At 38.9% G+C, this 16,079-nt stretch overlaps 1 protein-coding gene across 1 annotated transcript; it reads right to left on the reverse strand.

The window, feature by feature from the left end:
• Positions 1–317: 317 nt before the first annotated feature.
• Positions 318–13,257, reverse strand: pipox (pipecolic acid oxidase). The gene is made up of 8 exons (XM_053507483.1): positions 13,125–13,257; positions 12,714–12,862; positions 10,488–10,701; positions 7,700–7,882; positions 6,825–6,977; positions 4,968–5,117; positions 2,148–2,223; positions 318–983 (listed from the first exon to the last, which is right to left on the reverse strand). Exons 1-8 carry the CDS (start codon positions 13,221–13,223, stop codon positions 862–864), a joined length of 1,146 nt encoding a protein of 381 aa, XP_053363458.1. The 5' UTR covers positions 13,224–13,257; the 3' UTR covers positions 318–861.
• Positions 13,258–16,079: the final 2,822 nt, after the last annotated feature.

Below are 16,079 nucleotides of genomic sequence, written 5' to 3' on the forward strand. Positions count from 1 at the left end.
TACAGGGTGGTATCAAAAAGTTGTGAGACTCGTTTTGTAACATGCCAACAGATGGCAGCATTGGGCCGCACGCACAGTCACAGCCCTTCATAAGTCGGTGTGCCAAAAGACATCATCCTGTGTACATCGGGAGCCGAGAAAATTCAGCGTGAAACTGGGAAAATCTGCCACCAAGATGTTTGACATGATCGGGCAAGTTTACAGCAAGTAAGGTTAAGGTGTTTTGAGAGACACGCGAAAGATGAGAGGAAGATCTTTAATGAGCTCAACCCCCCAAAAATGTTGAAATTATTCAGTAACTTGTGCATGATGATTGTCTGAGAACAATCCACATCTTTGTTGCTATTATCAGCGTGTCATATAGAACAGTCCAGGCAATTCTCACGTGTGATTTCAACATGCACCGTTGCTGCTAAGTTTGTCTTGATGAGCCAGGAGCAGAAGGAACATCACGGCAAAGTCGGCCAAAAACTCCATCAAGGTGTCATGGATGACTCGTCATCATGTTGATCATTACCGGTGACAAAACGTGGGTGTATAGGTACGACCCTAAGACAGTGGAAGAGCTCATCATCTCCATGACTAAAAAAAGCGAGGCAGGTCCGTAGCTTGACTGATGAGCTTGCATGCTCATCATCCCCAGGGGCCATTCTACAAGGCGTCTGAGAGAGGACATACGGTGAAAGCTGGATCTATGGTGCACAGATCCGGGTCTCAAAACTTTTCGATACCACCTTGTACAGGTGATTAATAGAAACATAGAAATTATAAAGTATTATCATTAAAATGATGTGCATCTTCCTTAAAACTAAATTGAAAATTTTCACATGTATTTTTCTAGACATAACGGCATCATGGATTTTATTTGGGGTTGTCCTGGAAACGCTGGATGCTGAATGGTGAAAGGTCATGGGAAGGATTCCGGCCCATGCTCAGCTCACACAGTACTTTCCCGACAACAGGACCGAACTTGAAACCGTGTCCTGAGGAGAAACAAATCAGATTTTTTTAAAACACTATAAATATAGCTCTTTATTTTCAGTGTAAGTATAAAAAATAAACTACAAATGAAGACAATTCCCATCATGCATCGACTTTAGAAATATAATAGGTTGAATCAAGGAGATAGTTCACTGGGAACAGAGTGTCAGACATTGATGTATAAATTAGAGCTGCAATATTCATGATGTTCTGAAATGGAATGCTTTTAGAATGACTTCCCGTAGCCAAGTGGCCGAATTTCTGACGGACAGACGGACGGACCTGTGTGATGTGTGATGCCAATGTGACACTGTAGCCATGGCAACTACAAAGCCCATGCTCCGGCTTTTATGTTATGCGCATAATGAACAATGGGAGGTTGTTCACCGCAAACAGCCTCAGAATTGGAGTCAAATCATTGCATGCTTGGAGATATTCAGCCAGCAATACACACACACACACACACACATAAACAGAGAGCAGTGTTTAGGAGAAGCAGAGAGGTTATTACAGTACACAATAGAAGAAGAAAAAAAACGAAGAGTAAAAGGTTAATAACAGGGGTTTCTCAGTTCCAATCATAGGCCTAATGTTGAATTGAGGTTGAAGAATAAACGTCATAAATCATTAATGGTGTGCGTGGTGGAGAAGCGACACCACAATGCTCTCCATCACGCCTCTCTCCAACGGCTCTTCTATCTGAGAACAATACAAGCCGAAATGAATAGCTTTCCCCAATATAACCCCCAATAGAAGCTTTACGACATTTCTTTCCTGGAGATTTTTTTTTTTTTTTTTAATGAATCTGTACTAGCCGAGTTCTATTCGGTCTGAGCGGAAATTAATTAGCCCCGTAATTAGTTAAAGGACCAGACAATAGGAGCAGATGGATTGAATGCCAGGAGAGCCTTTTGGTCCCAGAGAGGCAGCTATGGAAGCATGCGGCGGCCCAGCGTGCCACAAGCATCTTTAATTAGAGGATAAAAGGCATGTGCACTGGGGGATCTATTCACCGTCCTTCAGTGCTGCCCCAGCTCAGTCTCTCATTAAAACCTAAGCCAGCATTTTAAGATAGCGAGTGTGTACGTGTGTGTGTGGCTGTGTACAGTACAGTAAGTGGCACTCAGACATGGGAATAAGAGATGGTATGATTTATTGCTGCCAACCTGAAAACCCGGCTCCAATCACGATGTTGCTGTAGGTTGGGTGACGATCCAGGACAAAATTCTTATCAGGTGTGACCTAAAGGAGGATCAGCAAACAGAATGATATGATTACATTCTACCACAGAGAAATATTCAGTACCTACATTAATTGAAAAAGTTTAGAATTCAGAATTTCACTTTTCAAAGAAACTTCACTTCACTAAACTAATCTCTTGTGTAAATGTTTACGGTTTATTTTAATCAATTCATTTAAACATGGATTATGGATATATTTTATACTTTCATGCATATTAATGTACACCCACAAGACCTTTTACTTTTTTTTTTTTTTTTTAACTCCCACAGATTTCATTTCCCTCTGGTTTATTTTGCCATCATTTCCCCCCAGGTACAAGCATATAATCTGTTTAGTAATACTTTAGTAATTTGTCTTATTTAATTAACAAACAACTCTTCTTAATCATATTTTATTACATCCCGGGTGCAGGAGGTTTGACTCATAAAGCGTGTTTAACAAAGCTGGGTTCCTGGCTCTGCATGCATTGGCTGGATAGTATATCTCAAACCCAGATCATCAGATTAACATCCTACCGTAGAACCATAGCCGCCCGAGCCACCACTCTCACATCTTACCTTTAATGTATTCTTGTAAAAAATAGTTTTCCTGAAAGGTAGCTCGAGCACACAACATTGGTTTAATCCAAACTTCCATCTAGAAGCTGGTGATGTTTCCTCAGTCAGCGTATAATCATGCCATTTGGTAATGCAATAATATTAACAGCCCTAATAACAATTTCTAACAAATTCGATCATGGTGAACTCTCACATTTGTTACCAATTTTGATCCTTTGATCTTAATCTTGACAATCAGGGAATGATGAGTCTCAGTGAGGCCAACTCTGGGAGACATTTCTCTTATTAAATAAATACATTTTATATGTGTATGTATATACATATAAATGTAAAGTATTTCAGACATGCAGTTTTGTTGTAAAATGTGCTAAAATATACTCCATAGTCAATTGCTGTATGTAATTAATATCCACTTAAGGCCATGCTGTTATACTGAATATCACACAGCGATAGTGATGCTGTTGTAGGCACAAGGGCCACAGCACAACAGCACAACCTTGTGAGTAATATTGTTTTTATAGGATTGTTTCATAAACAAAATTGATTATCAACAGATTCATTAATTTTTAATTTAAAGATTGATTTAGACTATACAATACATACAGTACAATTTACACAATAAGTAAAATAAATAAATAAATAATAAATAAATATAAAAAAAAATAAAAAAGGAAAAATAGTAAAAAGAAATGACAAGTACTGTAATACCGTTATTGTCTTGGCTTTGCACGTCTAGCTATAAAAAAAATTGTTCTGTGCAGCCTGTACTTTTGGTATGCTAATTAGATCAAACGTCCCTTCCGTGGCACATGAGACGACCTCATTATAATTTTCTTAAAAGCAACCAACAGGCAAGCTTTTAACGGAATTTGACAGGAAATCTTCACTTGTTTGGGTTTCCGACATCTTGTTTATTTTGACACCTTGTCATGTGACCGTTTCATTTGCATACTGATTAATATTCAGTATGATTGGGCGTGTACGCAGGATAAGCCCTGTCTGTGTTCCATTATTTTAGCGTTTATACCACACATCGTATGTGCCATAGTGACTTTATCACTATAGTTTTTCTCAACTTTAACATACGTTCTTACACATGTACTGTAATATACATTTTGCTTTGCCAAAACATATCCTACCCCGTCTGGTGAAACTAACTAATCGTGACTGGCGGAGCTGAACCGCGACTGACAGTAAGTGTATTTAACATGGGTGAAAGCAGTTTTAAATTTATATGGGGAAAATGTAGCCAAAAAGTATAGAAAATAAACCATGGCGGCGTTGTACATAAGTGTACAATCCGTTTCTTTAGGTAGTTCTATTGTGAAACACAATGCTTGCAGTGACAGTGGGAAAGAATTTGACTTGCGCATGTTCACTCAATAAATATATTATCACAGTCTATTATATATAGATTCTAAAAAGGATGGTCATCATACCAATCTCTACTAAGCATCTGATAAATGACTCTTAGGCTATTTGTTCTTCTGTAGAAGTCACTTTCTGCCATCCTATGTAAAAAATACATACAGGCCAAAAGTGCCAGTCTAATAGCGAGGGTTATTTATCAAAAATGTGGACATGATAAAATATTCCCTTTGCTGAAAGTCTATACTCCTAACATTCCCGCCCAAAATAATTTGGGAAATGCATAGGACTACATCTTACTGTACATTTTTACATTTTTTATTCTTAAACGCATTTTTAAGGAATGCAAAAACCTTTTACACAGTGTGAGCTTAGTAGCCTGCACCAGAGGAAAAAAAGGTGTGATTTTTCTGACAGCTCACTAGTCCAAGAGCTGTTTACACAACTGTGCAAGTATAAATCAGCACAGCCTGATGAAAAGTAAACCACCGTAGTAAGACAGGAAATCCAGGGTAAAATTAAACAGAACCAATAAATCCTGCTTTGTGCAAGCAGCCCTTGTTATCCTTTAAAGCTTCTTCTTTACACATATCCACAATAAGCCTTGTGCAATTTAGTTAAACTCTCCAGGGCTTCAGCTTTACCGTCAGCTTTGATAGAAGTGTATATTTTCTAATGTGAACCAATTCCAAAAAATATTATTCATGCCATAAATTAACAAGTGTATTCACTAGGTGCTTTCCCAGCGCTTTAACAATCCGCGTGTTGGACTATGTAGGGACTACAGTATACCGTATAATGAAGAGAGCACTGACTCACCGTGTACATGCAGCTCTCCACGACAGCAGGCTCAGGCACGAGGCCAGGCAAGCAGCGGCTGATGTAGCTAGACACAGCATCCACGTCCTGTCTATCTGTCTGTTTGTCTCTCTCATCCGGCTCGGTCTCACTGCCCATGTGGTAGCAAACCTGAACGTGACACACATGACCCACAGGATTCATAACGAGAGAAAGACCTCCAACATGTCCATCTGGAGTACAGCAGTACAGCTCCATATTTCATCATCTGTAGTTTACTCGGAAGAGCTGATAAGCAGACAAAACCAGGCTCCGGTGGCCAGAGCGGAAGGACATCTAACATGATTCAACCATCTGTGTTCTCCTTCTCAGCCATATCGAGCATTATGAGTCAGTAAACTCCCACTGAGGCAATAACACGCTGGAGAAACAGGGGGTCTGTGACCAGGAGAAAACGGATAAGAGGATGAGATGACGAATGCTTTGAAGTAAAAAAAAAACAACAACAACCCACAAACCTGTTTTAATGAAAATACAACTGCGCAATGCATTTGTGAATCAGTCGTTGAAATCCTACTTGTTTTGCAGGTCCAGTCACGCAAAGTATGAGTTCTTTAAAACTCAAGACTTTATTCAGGTTTGACTTCAAGATGACTTCAGTATAAAAACATTTGGAAATTATTCCAAAATATGTATCTAGTGTTAACACTTCTATGTCTTTGAAAGGTCATTAAGATCTCCACGATATATTTCTAGTCTTAAAAACATCCTGCAGGCCTACTGTACCTGTACCCACTGGGGATCTGTAAAATTTGTAATTACTGCCTGTTGCTGCATTATACTGTAGGTCTAGGGTTTCTGTTTGCATCTTGAGCTCTAGTCACTGTGTGTGCTCAGTTTTGCACACTTTCTTCTTCTTCATGAGTTCTTCCCTTTCTTCCAACTCCCAATAAAATGGCCGTAGGTGAACAGGCTATGCGCCAAGGTGTGTTGAAGTGAACTACAATGGACTTGCATCCCATCCAGGGGGTACTCCTGCCTCCTCCCAAGTGTTCCCTAACCCTAACCCTAACTCTAACTCTAACCCTAACCCAAATGTGTATTATTAACCTGCAGCACAGCCACTTAGTTTATTTGGTCTTTGTTTGTTCTGACACCTTTCTATTACAACCAGCATTAAAATTTTTTGGATTGGATCGAACTACACGGGCCAGCCTTCACTCCCCATGTTCATCAGTGAGCCTTGGCCACCCATGACCCTGTCAATGGTTCACCAGTTTTCCTTCCTTGGATCACTTTTGCTGTGTCCTGACCACTGCAGACCAGCAACATCCCACAAGACCTGCAGTTTTGGAGTTGCTCCAACCCAATCCTCTAGCCATTACAATTTGTCCCGTCTCACAGTAGCTACATTTTCTATATCTTGATACAATGCCGGCTGGAAGTGGGGGGGATATATTAGGCAGCAAGTGACCTTTTTTTTAAGTTGATGTGTTGGAAGCAGAAAAAATGGGCAAGTATGAGGATTTGAGTGACTGTGACAAGGACCGAATTGTGATGGGTAGAACAGTTGGTCAGTGCAACTCCAAAACTGCAGCCCTCGTGGGACGTTTCTAGTCTGCAGTGGTCAGCACAGAACAAAAAGTGATGGAAGGAAGGAAAACCAGTAACCTGGGCGGCAGGGTCATGGATGGCCAAGACTTACTGATGCACTGATACTGATGCTGGCCTGTGTAGTTGTTGTTGAGATTGGTTCCCCAATGGCAACTTTTAATAAGCATTTTAAGTAACTATGATATTACTACATATAATATATAGTACCCCGTCTGGGTTCCTCGTCATGCTAGCTATGAAAAATTCCCAGCTTCTTTTACTCACCTTCATCAGTCCTGGATATTCATTGGATGGGAGGCCATAGATGTCATTCTCTGCCTCCTTTGGCTGCACCTGGATGAAGCAGGGGAAGTGATTATTGATGCTGTAGGAGCCTGGAACCTTCTCCTTCCAGTAGCACACATTTATCTTTACCACCTGCCGGGACACAGAGAGAGAGAGAGAGAGAAAGAGAGAGAGAGTTGTTGTTGCTGCAAATAAGAGTACTGTTCTCCTATTAACGCAGCATCAGGAACGAGACTTTAATTCAATGGATGTACACGGATATAAATCACATCCTAAGACAAGTTCTTCCTGTAATGAATTGTCCATCCTGCTCCATCATGCATAGATAATAAGAAACAAAAACAAAACAAAGCTTATTCCAGACAGACATCACACGTCGCCCTACTCACTTGGGAGCAGCCCCTCAGGACTCTGCCTTACTCAATAATACAATTCCATTTCAGAGACCAATTCCAAGCTTAAACAACACTCACTGCCTTCCCATCGCCTCTGTTTTGGTATGTGACATATAGAGGATTGTTTGATTGTGAATCTCGCTGACTCATAAATGGTACAGGGAAAGAGAAAAACCTCGGCTTGTTTATTCTAAGCAGCGTCTGACTTTTTAGGCTGACCCCGGGTGATGCCAGTCATGCTCTGAAGGCCTGTGTGTAATTCCCAGCCGCTGACCTCGCTGGTGCACTATGTGGAAATGATTTTCCTTCAGATAATGCATTGTGACCTAGAGTCTAGCATTCACTCCAGGACAAGATTGTTGCCATATGAATTTTTAAAGGCAGATAAAGATGGAGCAGGTGAGTGAATGTAAAATGAAGCCTGTGGTTCAGTGAGATGTTGTTCGGTTCAGTTAGTACCCGCAGTGGAAGCTGCAGTCCAGTGTGGGAGAGAAGTGTTTTGGCCCAGGGACCAGCTGTGATCACCAGATTCTTTGCTTGATATTTGCCAGCGTCTGTCGTCACTGTGATTAAATCGCCAGGCTCAATATGAATCACTTTCTCTCCATCTTTTATCACACCGCCATGTGACTGATACACCATCTGGGAAGAGAAGCAAAAAAAAAATCCTTAAAATTAACAATCGAATCATAAACAAACCTTAGAATAGACTGTAGGTTTGACAAGATGCGATCATGTCGAACCAGGACTTGTGATAAAACGTCTTGTGAATAAGGGTGTAAAAATTTCCAAAAGATTTGACGAAAGAATACCATACAGTACGCCTGTATGAATTATGTACAGTGAATTATGATTGAGCAATCTGCCAATTTTTAAGCATTCATTAAATGCAGAGAGCATCTGTAAGCCCTCTGCATTCAATGAATCCTTGAAAATTGCCAGATAACTTCCACATCCCTTGTATAGTCCTGACCATATTTTCATTTTTCCATATTTCGCCATTAAAAGAGTTCCTGGGAGGCCAGCGTTGCAGACATATCTGGTGTCTAAGCATTATTGAAACACTGGGATGTCCCAGTTTGACTTGAACACTACAATTGCCACCACTGATGTTGGCATTCTCCTGAAGAATGAGTGCAAAGAAAACAAATTCTTACATAATATAAAGTTTATAAAAATACAGGTGGTAAAATAGCAACAAATTTGAATAATAATAATAATAATAATAATAATAACAAAAACTGTTATTATTAATAATAAAAAAATAAAAATAAATAATAATAATAATAATAATTATTATTATTATTATTATTGTTGTTGTTGTTGTGGTTGTGGTTGGTTATAATAAAAATAATAATAATGATGATGATAACAACAACAACAACAACAACAACAATAATAATAATAATAATAATAATAATAATAATGATAACTAATTTTAGTTTTACTATTATTATTATTATTATTATTGTTGTTGTTGTTGTTGCTGTTGATAATGATAATAATAATAATCATCATCATCATCATCATCATCATCATAAAAATAAAAAATTCCTGAAATTTCATTAGAAACTGGGCCTATTAGTATGCAGTGTGGGCAGTGCTGACATAGCCAGAGAATACATATCATATTTTTAGAAATGCACAGTTAGGCCGTTCTTGTGTGTTGTCAAGTTCCCCTATTAGACACCATATTAGTAGTAGGCTGTTGTGCAAAAAAAAGAAAAGCCCATCCTGGATTATCACACAAAAAAACTGTCATTTTTGCCAGCATTTGAAGTGGTATGTTCTTTAAAACATTAATGTATTTGGTGGGAAAAGGTTTTAAGTACAACGTACACTGTAAAATATAGATACTCGATTTTTGACGCTTTCTGTCTTCCTTCTGGTGTTTTCAGGCTGATGTGACAGTTGCAAGATCATGATTTCTTTCTTTCAGCGAAGAGTTCGGTTGCTAGATGGTTTAAAGTTATACAGTATGTAGATCACTGAATGACATAACGACCCGAATCTTGCATTCAAATCAATACAAATCAAAATCATAATTTTGCAGTAACCCTGCTTTAGTCTCCAGGTTTAAGGGTGGCATGTGGATCGAATTGCCATGTACTCGACCTGCTATAAAAACCCTGAGAATAGACCAGAGATTGAAGTGTTCTGCATGCAAACTGGGTCGTAGTGTTCTGGAAGGTTGCTTGACATTAGAGGAAGACGCCCGGTGATGTTGTTCTCTCCAGGAAAGACTTCACAGAATACTAACCACTGGAATGCACGTCATGACAAAACCAAAATCTCTTTCGTAGAAAAGAAAAATGTTTCTCAATGTGCTTTCATGTTAAAACACAAAACAATAAACAGATAAACAATTTTGTTTGTACTGTATACATGAAGGGTGCCAATAATTTTGGTAGCAATAAAGATTATTATAGTTATAGTTAGAGTTATTTTGCATGTCTGTAAGGGGAAAATCTTCTGTCTAGTGTGGACAAATAAAAATTTTTTTTCGGGATCTGATGGCAGAGCAGAGTGATGATAGAGGGGACTAGATAGAGGAGGCCAACTGATCCGCCAGAGACCTGGAGAACATCTTTGGTGTCTAAAGTGAAACATCGGTATCTTATAGCATCTTATGGTTGGTGCCTCAGCTTTAAGACAGTACGTAGTGCATGCTCAGTAGTGTGGTGTTCAGTGCCATATTAGGAGGTTACAGCCTTAAAATTACAACTTTTTTCAATTTTTTTTATTCTAAAATATGATGTGCAAATGTGCGTCATTTTCTTCAAGGTTAATAATGGTGTCTGGTGCTTTATCTGCACCCTATAAAGAAGATTAATCTTTTAAAGGAATGCACAGAGGAGAAAATAACTGTCTGCCTATTGAAATAAAAGTGACTAATTGCTTTGTTCTTGATGGCGCACTTAGAACGAGTCTCTTTTTGTTCGCTGTGAAGCATTGTGCTGATCTGTCATACGCTAATGAAATGAAATGACAAGTGCTCTTTATCTTTTAAAGGAACACGCTATAATAACAAGGCGTATTAAAACTCCTAAAACAACTTCGAGAGAGACTTTTAACCCCGATTCAAACTTGCAAAGTGCAATAAATATGTTAAATATGATAAAAAAAAAGTTATGAAGCCCAAGTGAACAAGGGCACAACGACCTCCTATAGCAGCTACCAAAAACATTCTAGATATAATATCTTATTTGCAAACATCTCCACAGTCACCGTGACCTATGGGGCTGACCTGGGCCGCTCGGAGTGCTCGGTCTGCGTACAAAACTCCGGCAGTGGTATCCAAAAGTGCAGCGTCTCCGCTCGTCAGGTTCACATTGGGGATGTTTTGGCTGAAGTCGTCTCTCTCCAGCACCACACAGGGAATCTTGTTCCTCTGCATTGAGCTCTTAATGAGCTGGAAGTCCTTTCCGTTCTCTGGACCCATCACCAGCAGGCCAGTACGCCTACAACATATGGCACTGTATAGTTAACTGTTCCAGTTAGAGCAGTAAATTAATCACTATTAACACATCCAAGACAGCTGGAATGCCAAGGCTGGCCAGATGCGATCTAAAATTAACTTCTGCGTCAAGAAGTTGATGGGGAAAAAAATTTTAAAAATACAAATAAAGCTGTAAAAGAATACAAAATTTGAATAGTGGTATGAAGCAGTCATGCATCTACTGCACCATAATGCATCGGCTCAGGTTTACAAGTGCAGCTCCTGGAGTTTTATGACTATAGATATGCAGGAACTGATAAGGGTTATACAGTATATATAACTGTACTAGATAATTTTGACATGGCCTGCATGCAGTAACACCTCTTATGTCTCTTTAATGATAACATGTGAAGGCTACCCGCCCCTGATGGTCTTTTCTCCTTTGAGGGATTCTCTCCTTCCCGATGCACTTTATGCCAGTCAAGGACAGGTCATTCACAGCACGATGAAGAAGCTCTTGCCAGACTTGGATGTGATGTTCCGTCTGCTCCCGCATCAACAGTCTGGGGCGAACTTGGCAGCATCATGGCGCATGTTCATATCACACGTGAGGATTGCCTGGACTGTTCTGTATGACGCACCGACAGTGTCAACGATGTTGTGGATTGGTCTCCAACAATCATCATGTACAAGCTGCCAAATGGTTTTTGGACATTTTCGTCTTCCTGATCTTTTATGATGTTCTTCCGCTCTTGAAGTTGACGCATTGGAGCTTCGCCATAAACTTGGCAAATCATGTCTAACGTGGCAGATTTAACTTGCTGTCCATAACGAAATTACAGAATGGACGGTACACAGGACGATTTGCACACTGTCTTTTGGCACATTGACTTACGAAGGTCGATGTCCCTGTAACTGCGTGTGTGCAGCCTTGACTGATCTGTATCGATTGATATGGATTGAAACTTTTCACTGTGCAGCAGTAAAGATGCATACAAGTCCGGGTAATTGCAGACCTGGTTGCACAACCTTTCCTTTAAACCTTCCTTAATTTTTGACCTGCCTCCTGACAACACTGCACCATGATGCCTCGCATTTATTTTTGAGGATGCGCACATCATGCGTGTTCGTGCGTGTAATTAAACGCAAGTATACCTTCAACTTAAGAAGATTAACACAAATGGATTCATTTATTCATTTTGAGTTACAGCGTTATCTTGGTTAGTTATAGGGCAGTAAGTGAACCTGGAAAGGCTGGGTGTGATGTGAGGACGCATACTGATAGGATGTTAGTGCATTAAGAGACAACGGATTGTAAGTAGCCAAGTGTGATCTTAAGCAACTACTGGTGTGATTCTAAACCACAGTTAAGTGGATGAATTCAGGAAGATGAATTTTGCCATTAACGTAAAATGTTCATCCATTATTTGTACCCTTTATCACTTTACCAGGATGCTGAACCAAACATTTTGAGGATGACACTAATATAAATTTCCACAAAGTCTGTTGTTACTATGGTATACTAAAGTATCAATACAAGCATTTCATAAGTGTCAAAAGCTTTTTTTGACAATTACATTAAATTCATGCAATGAGTGTTCGCCACTGAATTGATGTTTTTGTACCATCATTTATTCATGGCTGTGTTCTTAGTCAAAATTGTGAGTGAGCCCACTCCTGTGACTGTGAGGCGCTAACTTTTATATATTTTAAGAAGGGCAGCGAAGAAGCCACTTTTCTTAAGGAAAAACATTGGGGATAGGCTGATATTCTGCAAAAGGTACAAGGATTGGGAATAAAATAAAAGTCATTTCCCTGTTTGGGGCATCCGGAAAAAAGCTTGTCCAGAGAAAGAAAAGGTGAGCGCTAGCATCGGTCCTGTGTCTTATTACTGTAGATCGTATGACACAATATTTATGTCATTCTCCAAACGTTTGGCCATGGATGTAGCAAAGTAACTCATGAATGCTTAATTTTAATGTTTTAAAACTCAAGCGACACAGCTATATATGATACACATATATTTACACACACCTGTAAAGCGTTACCCCTGACTCCTTTTCCAGCTCGGCCCACAGCTCATAGCTCTCCTCCATCATGTGTACGTAGAAGTCTTCTTCATAAGCCTTCCGGATGATGCGTGTCTGGCCATGAGAGCTTCCACGAGAGTGTGGCAGAAGAAACTGAGTTGGAAACACACGCATACACACCACACTCAAATCAGCATTTTAGATCAACTGTACATAAATATATCAGCTCCCAATTTCTGCTCACCAATTAATACATCATCAAATAATTTTACATTGGCGTGGAAACCACAAATTCAAAGTACTGTACAATGCATGAAACGTGAAAACTAACACAAATAATAAAATAAAACTGCAAAAAACTTTTTAACAGCCTGAGCTTGATTGTCTACTGTATATATTCACATATGTCACCAACTTGCTCCAGCAGGAGAGTTTTCTTGTTATTTTTGGCGAGCTGGTAGGCGGTAAAGGAGCCCTGGATTCCTGCTCCTATAACAATACACTCGTACACCATGTTGGAAAAAGAAATGCTGTTTCCAAAGTCCTGCAGTGTGCACTGCTTCCTGTACAGACCAAAGTTCTCACATTGCACTTATATAACCAGAGCTGGCACTCTGTAAGACACGCCCACTCAGCACTGATTAAAGAGGACTTGCTACAGTACATACAGTAAATGGGTTACATTGTAAGATCTTGGAAATATGTGCACAAATATAAGCAGTTTTTTTTTTTTTTTTTGCATTGAAAAGTTTTTACACAGTCTATGCACAGAGTCATGGGTGCACTGGTAAATACAGACCCTGAACTTTCCTGGAAGTTTCTGCCAGATGTAAAGCACACCACACAAGTGTACTGTATAAGCCAAGTGTGAAAAAACTTATGCAAGCCATTTACTTATAATATAAAGTTATATGGCTATAATACTTATCATTTATTATCTGTACATTATTGCACCTTCTCTCTCTCTCTATAGGTCACTGTGAGTCTTAAACAATAAATAAATAATAAATAATAATAAATCTTTGCGGAAACTGGTCAGGTACAGGAACTGGACTGAAAATTGGAGCCAAACCAACTCCTTTAGGAAGCCTTTCTCAATACTACATTAAATAATGCAAGAAAATGTGGCTTTTGGAAGAAAAACACAAAGAAATTAGGTTGGCTCAAGACTTTTGCACAGCACTGTACTTCTGTAAGCGTCCTGCTTTCCAGTACTTACATGTTTTCCTGTTGCACATGCTGTATCTCACTCAGAGGTAAACTCCCCAAAAGTGACTAAAAAAACATAAAAAAAAAAAAGTCCCTCATATTTCTACGCTTATGGTCTAATCTAACAAATTGTAAAGATTTCTAGGTTTACAGCAAGAACGAGCTGTCACTTTGATTGATCTGCTTCATCCACATAAGATCTGTCTCATCAACCGAGGTAAATGTTACTCGCTGCTTTTAAACCCGAGCCTGATCGTTATCATTTCACTCAACTCATCTTTATTCATAGAAACGTTTCTCGGGATATAATCTCTAATACTTTTATTAGGTCGCTGAAATACAGTATTTTAAAACGTCCTCTGCTGTTGTCGGTGCGATGTGCATATGTGGACTTCTTTCTTTTGATAATGATTGAGGAGGGTTATTGCAGTCATAAATCATTCGCTTTAGTAAATGTTTTATATTTATGTTTCTTAACTTAACATATCTAAATATATTATTGCCAAAAATAATCCCTTTTTTTTTAGGTGAAAACCAGCCATGTGTTGAAACATGCTTCCAAGTTGCCAAATGTACTGTATGTACAAGGGGTGTTCAAGTCAAACCGGGACTTGTGATGAAATTTCTTCTCAATGATGTAAAATTGATTTAAATTTACAGTAGACTTTAAATACAATACGGCGATGAGACGCAGTAAAAACATTTGAATGGTACAGAAACACGTCCACGAATGACCAGCCCGGCTGTGGTGGCTCAGAGCCCGCTGATGAAAATCTTGTGGAAGAAACCCACCTGACTGTACTGTACATACAATCATTCACAAACACCACTTCCGCATTACAGGAACTTTGTTGGAGGTTATTGCCACATCCATCACACAGTCCTGACCTTTTCCTGGCCATTTCCACATATTTGGGCCATTGAAGGAGTTCCTGGGAGGCCAGTGCTTCAGATGTGAAGCAGGCAGTCTGATCATGGCTCCGGCGTACTGAGAAAACTTTCTAACATGATGCTATCCAAGCACTAGTGAAACACTGGGATAAGTGCACTAGTGTAGCAGGGGATTATATAGAGAAATAATGGGGGGGGTTTACTCTCTGAAATCAAAAGTCCTGGTCTGACTCGAACGCCCTTCATACAGTAGTAAAAAGCAAGGTATCGTGTAATGATGACCAATTTGTCCTTGTTATCTGCTTAAACTTTATGTTATGTTAAATTGGTGATGTAGTACTGTACTGTATGTGTGGCAGCAGATATTCCACAGTACTGTATGTGGTTATAGAGTAATGCCACTCATTGCTCACTGAGGCATTTAGGCAAGCACTTATCTTATCAGGTACTACCTCATTAAACCTGAGGGTCTGGTAATGGCAATATATGTAACCATAAAGTATAAATACGAGAGGCTGTGCTCCTGTTAAAAAAGAGATAATAATAAGCATAAAAATCCATCAATATCCAGATCTACAGTGTGTATGAGAGCTGGTTATATTTAGTTTTCTACTTTATGTAGTTTGTGTTTTCTTCACAAGCACATTATCATTATACATTTACCATGAAACTCCATGCTAACGAAATCACCCATCATTAATGACCACGTGAAGGGTTATTTGTGCATTTAAAGAAATATCATTAGGAGACTTTAGACTCTTTAGACCTGCTAAAAAGTGTCTCACCTGCAGTAGATTAAAAAGGGAATTTTCAGATATGATCATACTGTATAACACCATTTATCGTAATACTTAATGATTTCTATCTCCTGATCCATGCTTAATTTTTTGCAAATATACATACACATTTATACCTTTATCAGATGAAAAGAAATGCATTTGCTAAATGCAATCTCATGTAATTTTATGTAGTGTCTGTAACTTTTTTGAAGGCAAATCTTTCATTGATCTTAACTGTCATTTGAATGTAACTTGGCCCATTTTAAATTTCCAAATTAATAAACCTAAAAAAGTTTATAATTTTAAAATGCAAAACCGTTAAGATATTTTCCAACATGAACTTAACATGGTTACAGACACTACAGATTTTTTTTTTTACCTTATTAAGCTTTTACCAAAAAACATCTCTCATGCAAAGCACTGAAGTAGCCCTGGAATTTTAATAGGCAAGGCAAGTTTATTTGTATAGCACATTTCATACACAGTGGTAA

Source organism: Clarias gariepinus, chromosome 11 (genome assembly GCF_024256425.1).
Source record: "Clarias gariepinus isolate MV-2021 ecotype Netherlands chromosome 11, CGAR_prim_01v2, whole genome shotgun sequence".
NCBI classification, from domain to species: domain Eukaryota; kingdom Metazoa; phylum Chordata; class Actinopteri; order Siluriformes; family Clariidae; genus Clarias; species Clarias gariepinus.

Excerpts from the sequence above, each read along its gene's own strand:
- pipox (XM_053507483.1), bottom strand. The coding sequence starts at position 13,223 with ATGGTGTACGAGTGTATTGTTATAGGAGCAGGAATCCAGGGCTCCTTT. Across the intron at positions 7,883-10,487 it reads GAGCACTCCGAGCGGCCCAG|ATGGTGTATCAGTCACATGG; the intron begins GTCAGCCCCATA and ends TTCTCTTCCCAG. Across the intron at positions 5,118-6,824 it reads AATATCCAGGACTGATGAAG|GTTTGCTACCACATGGGCAG; the intron begins GTGAGTAAAAGA and ends TGTCACGTTCAG.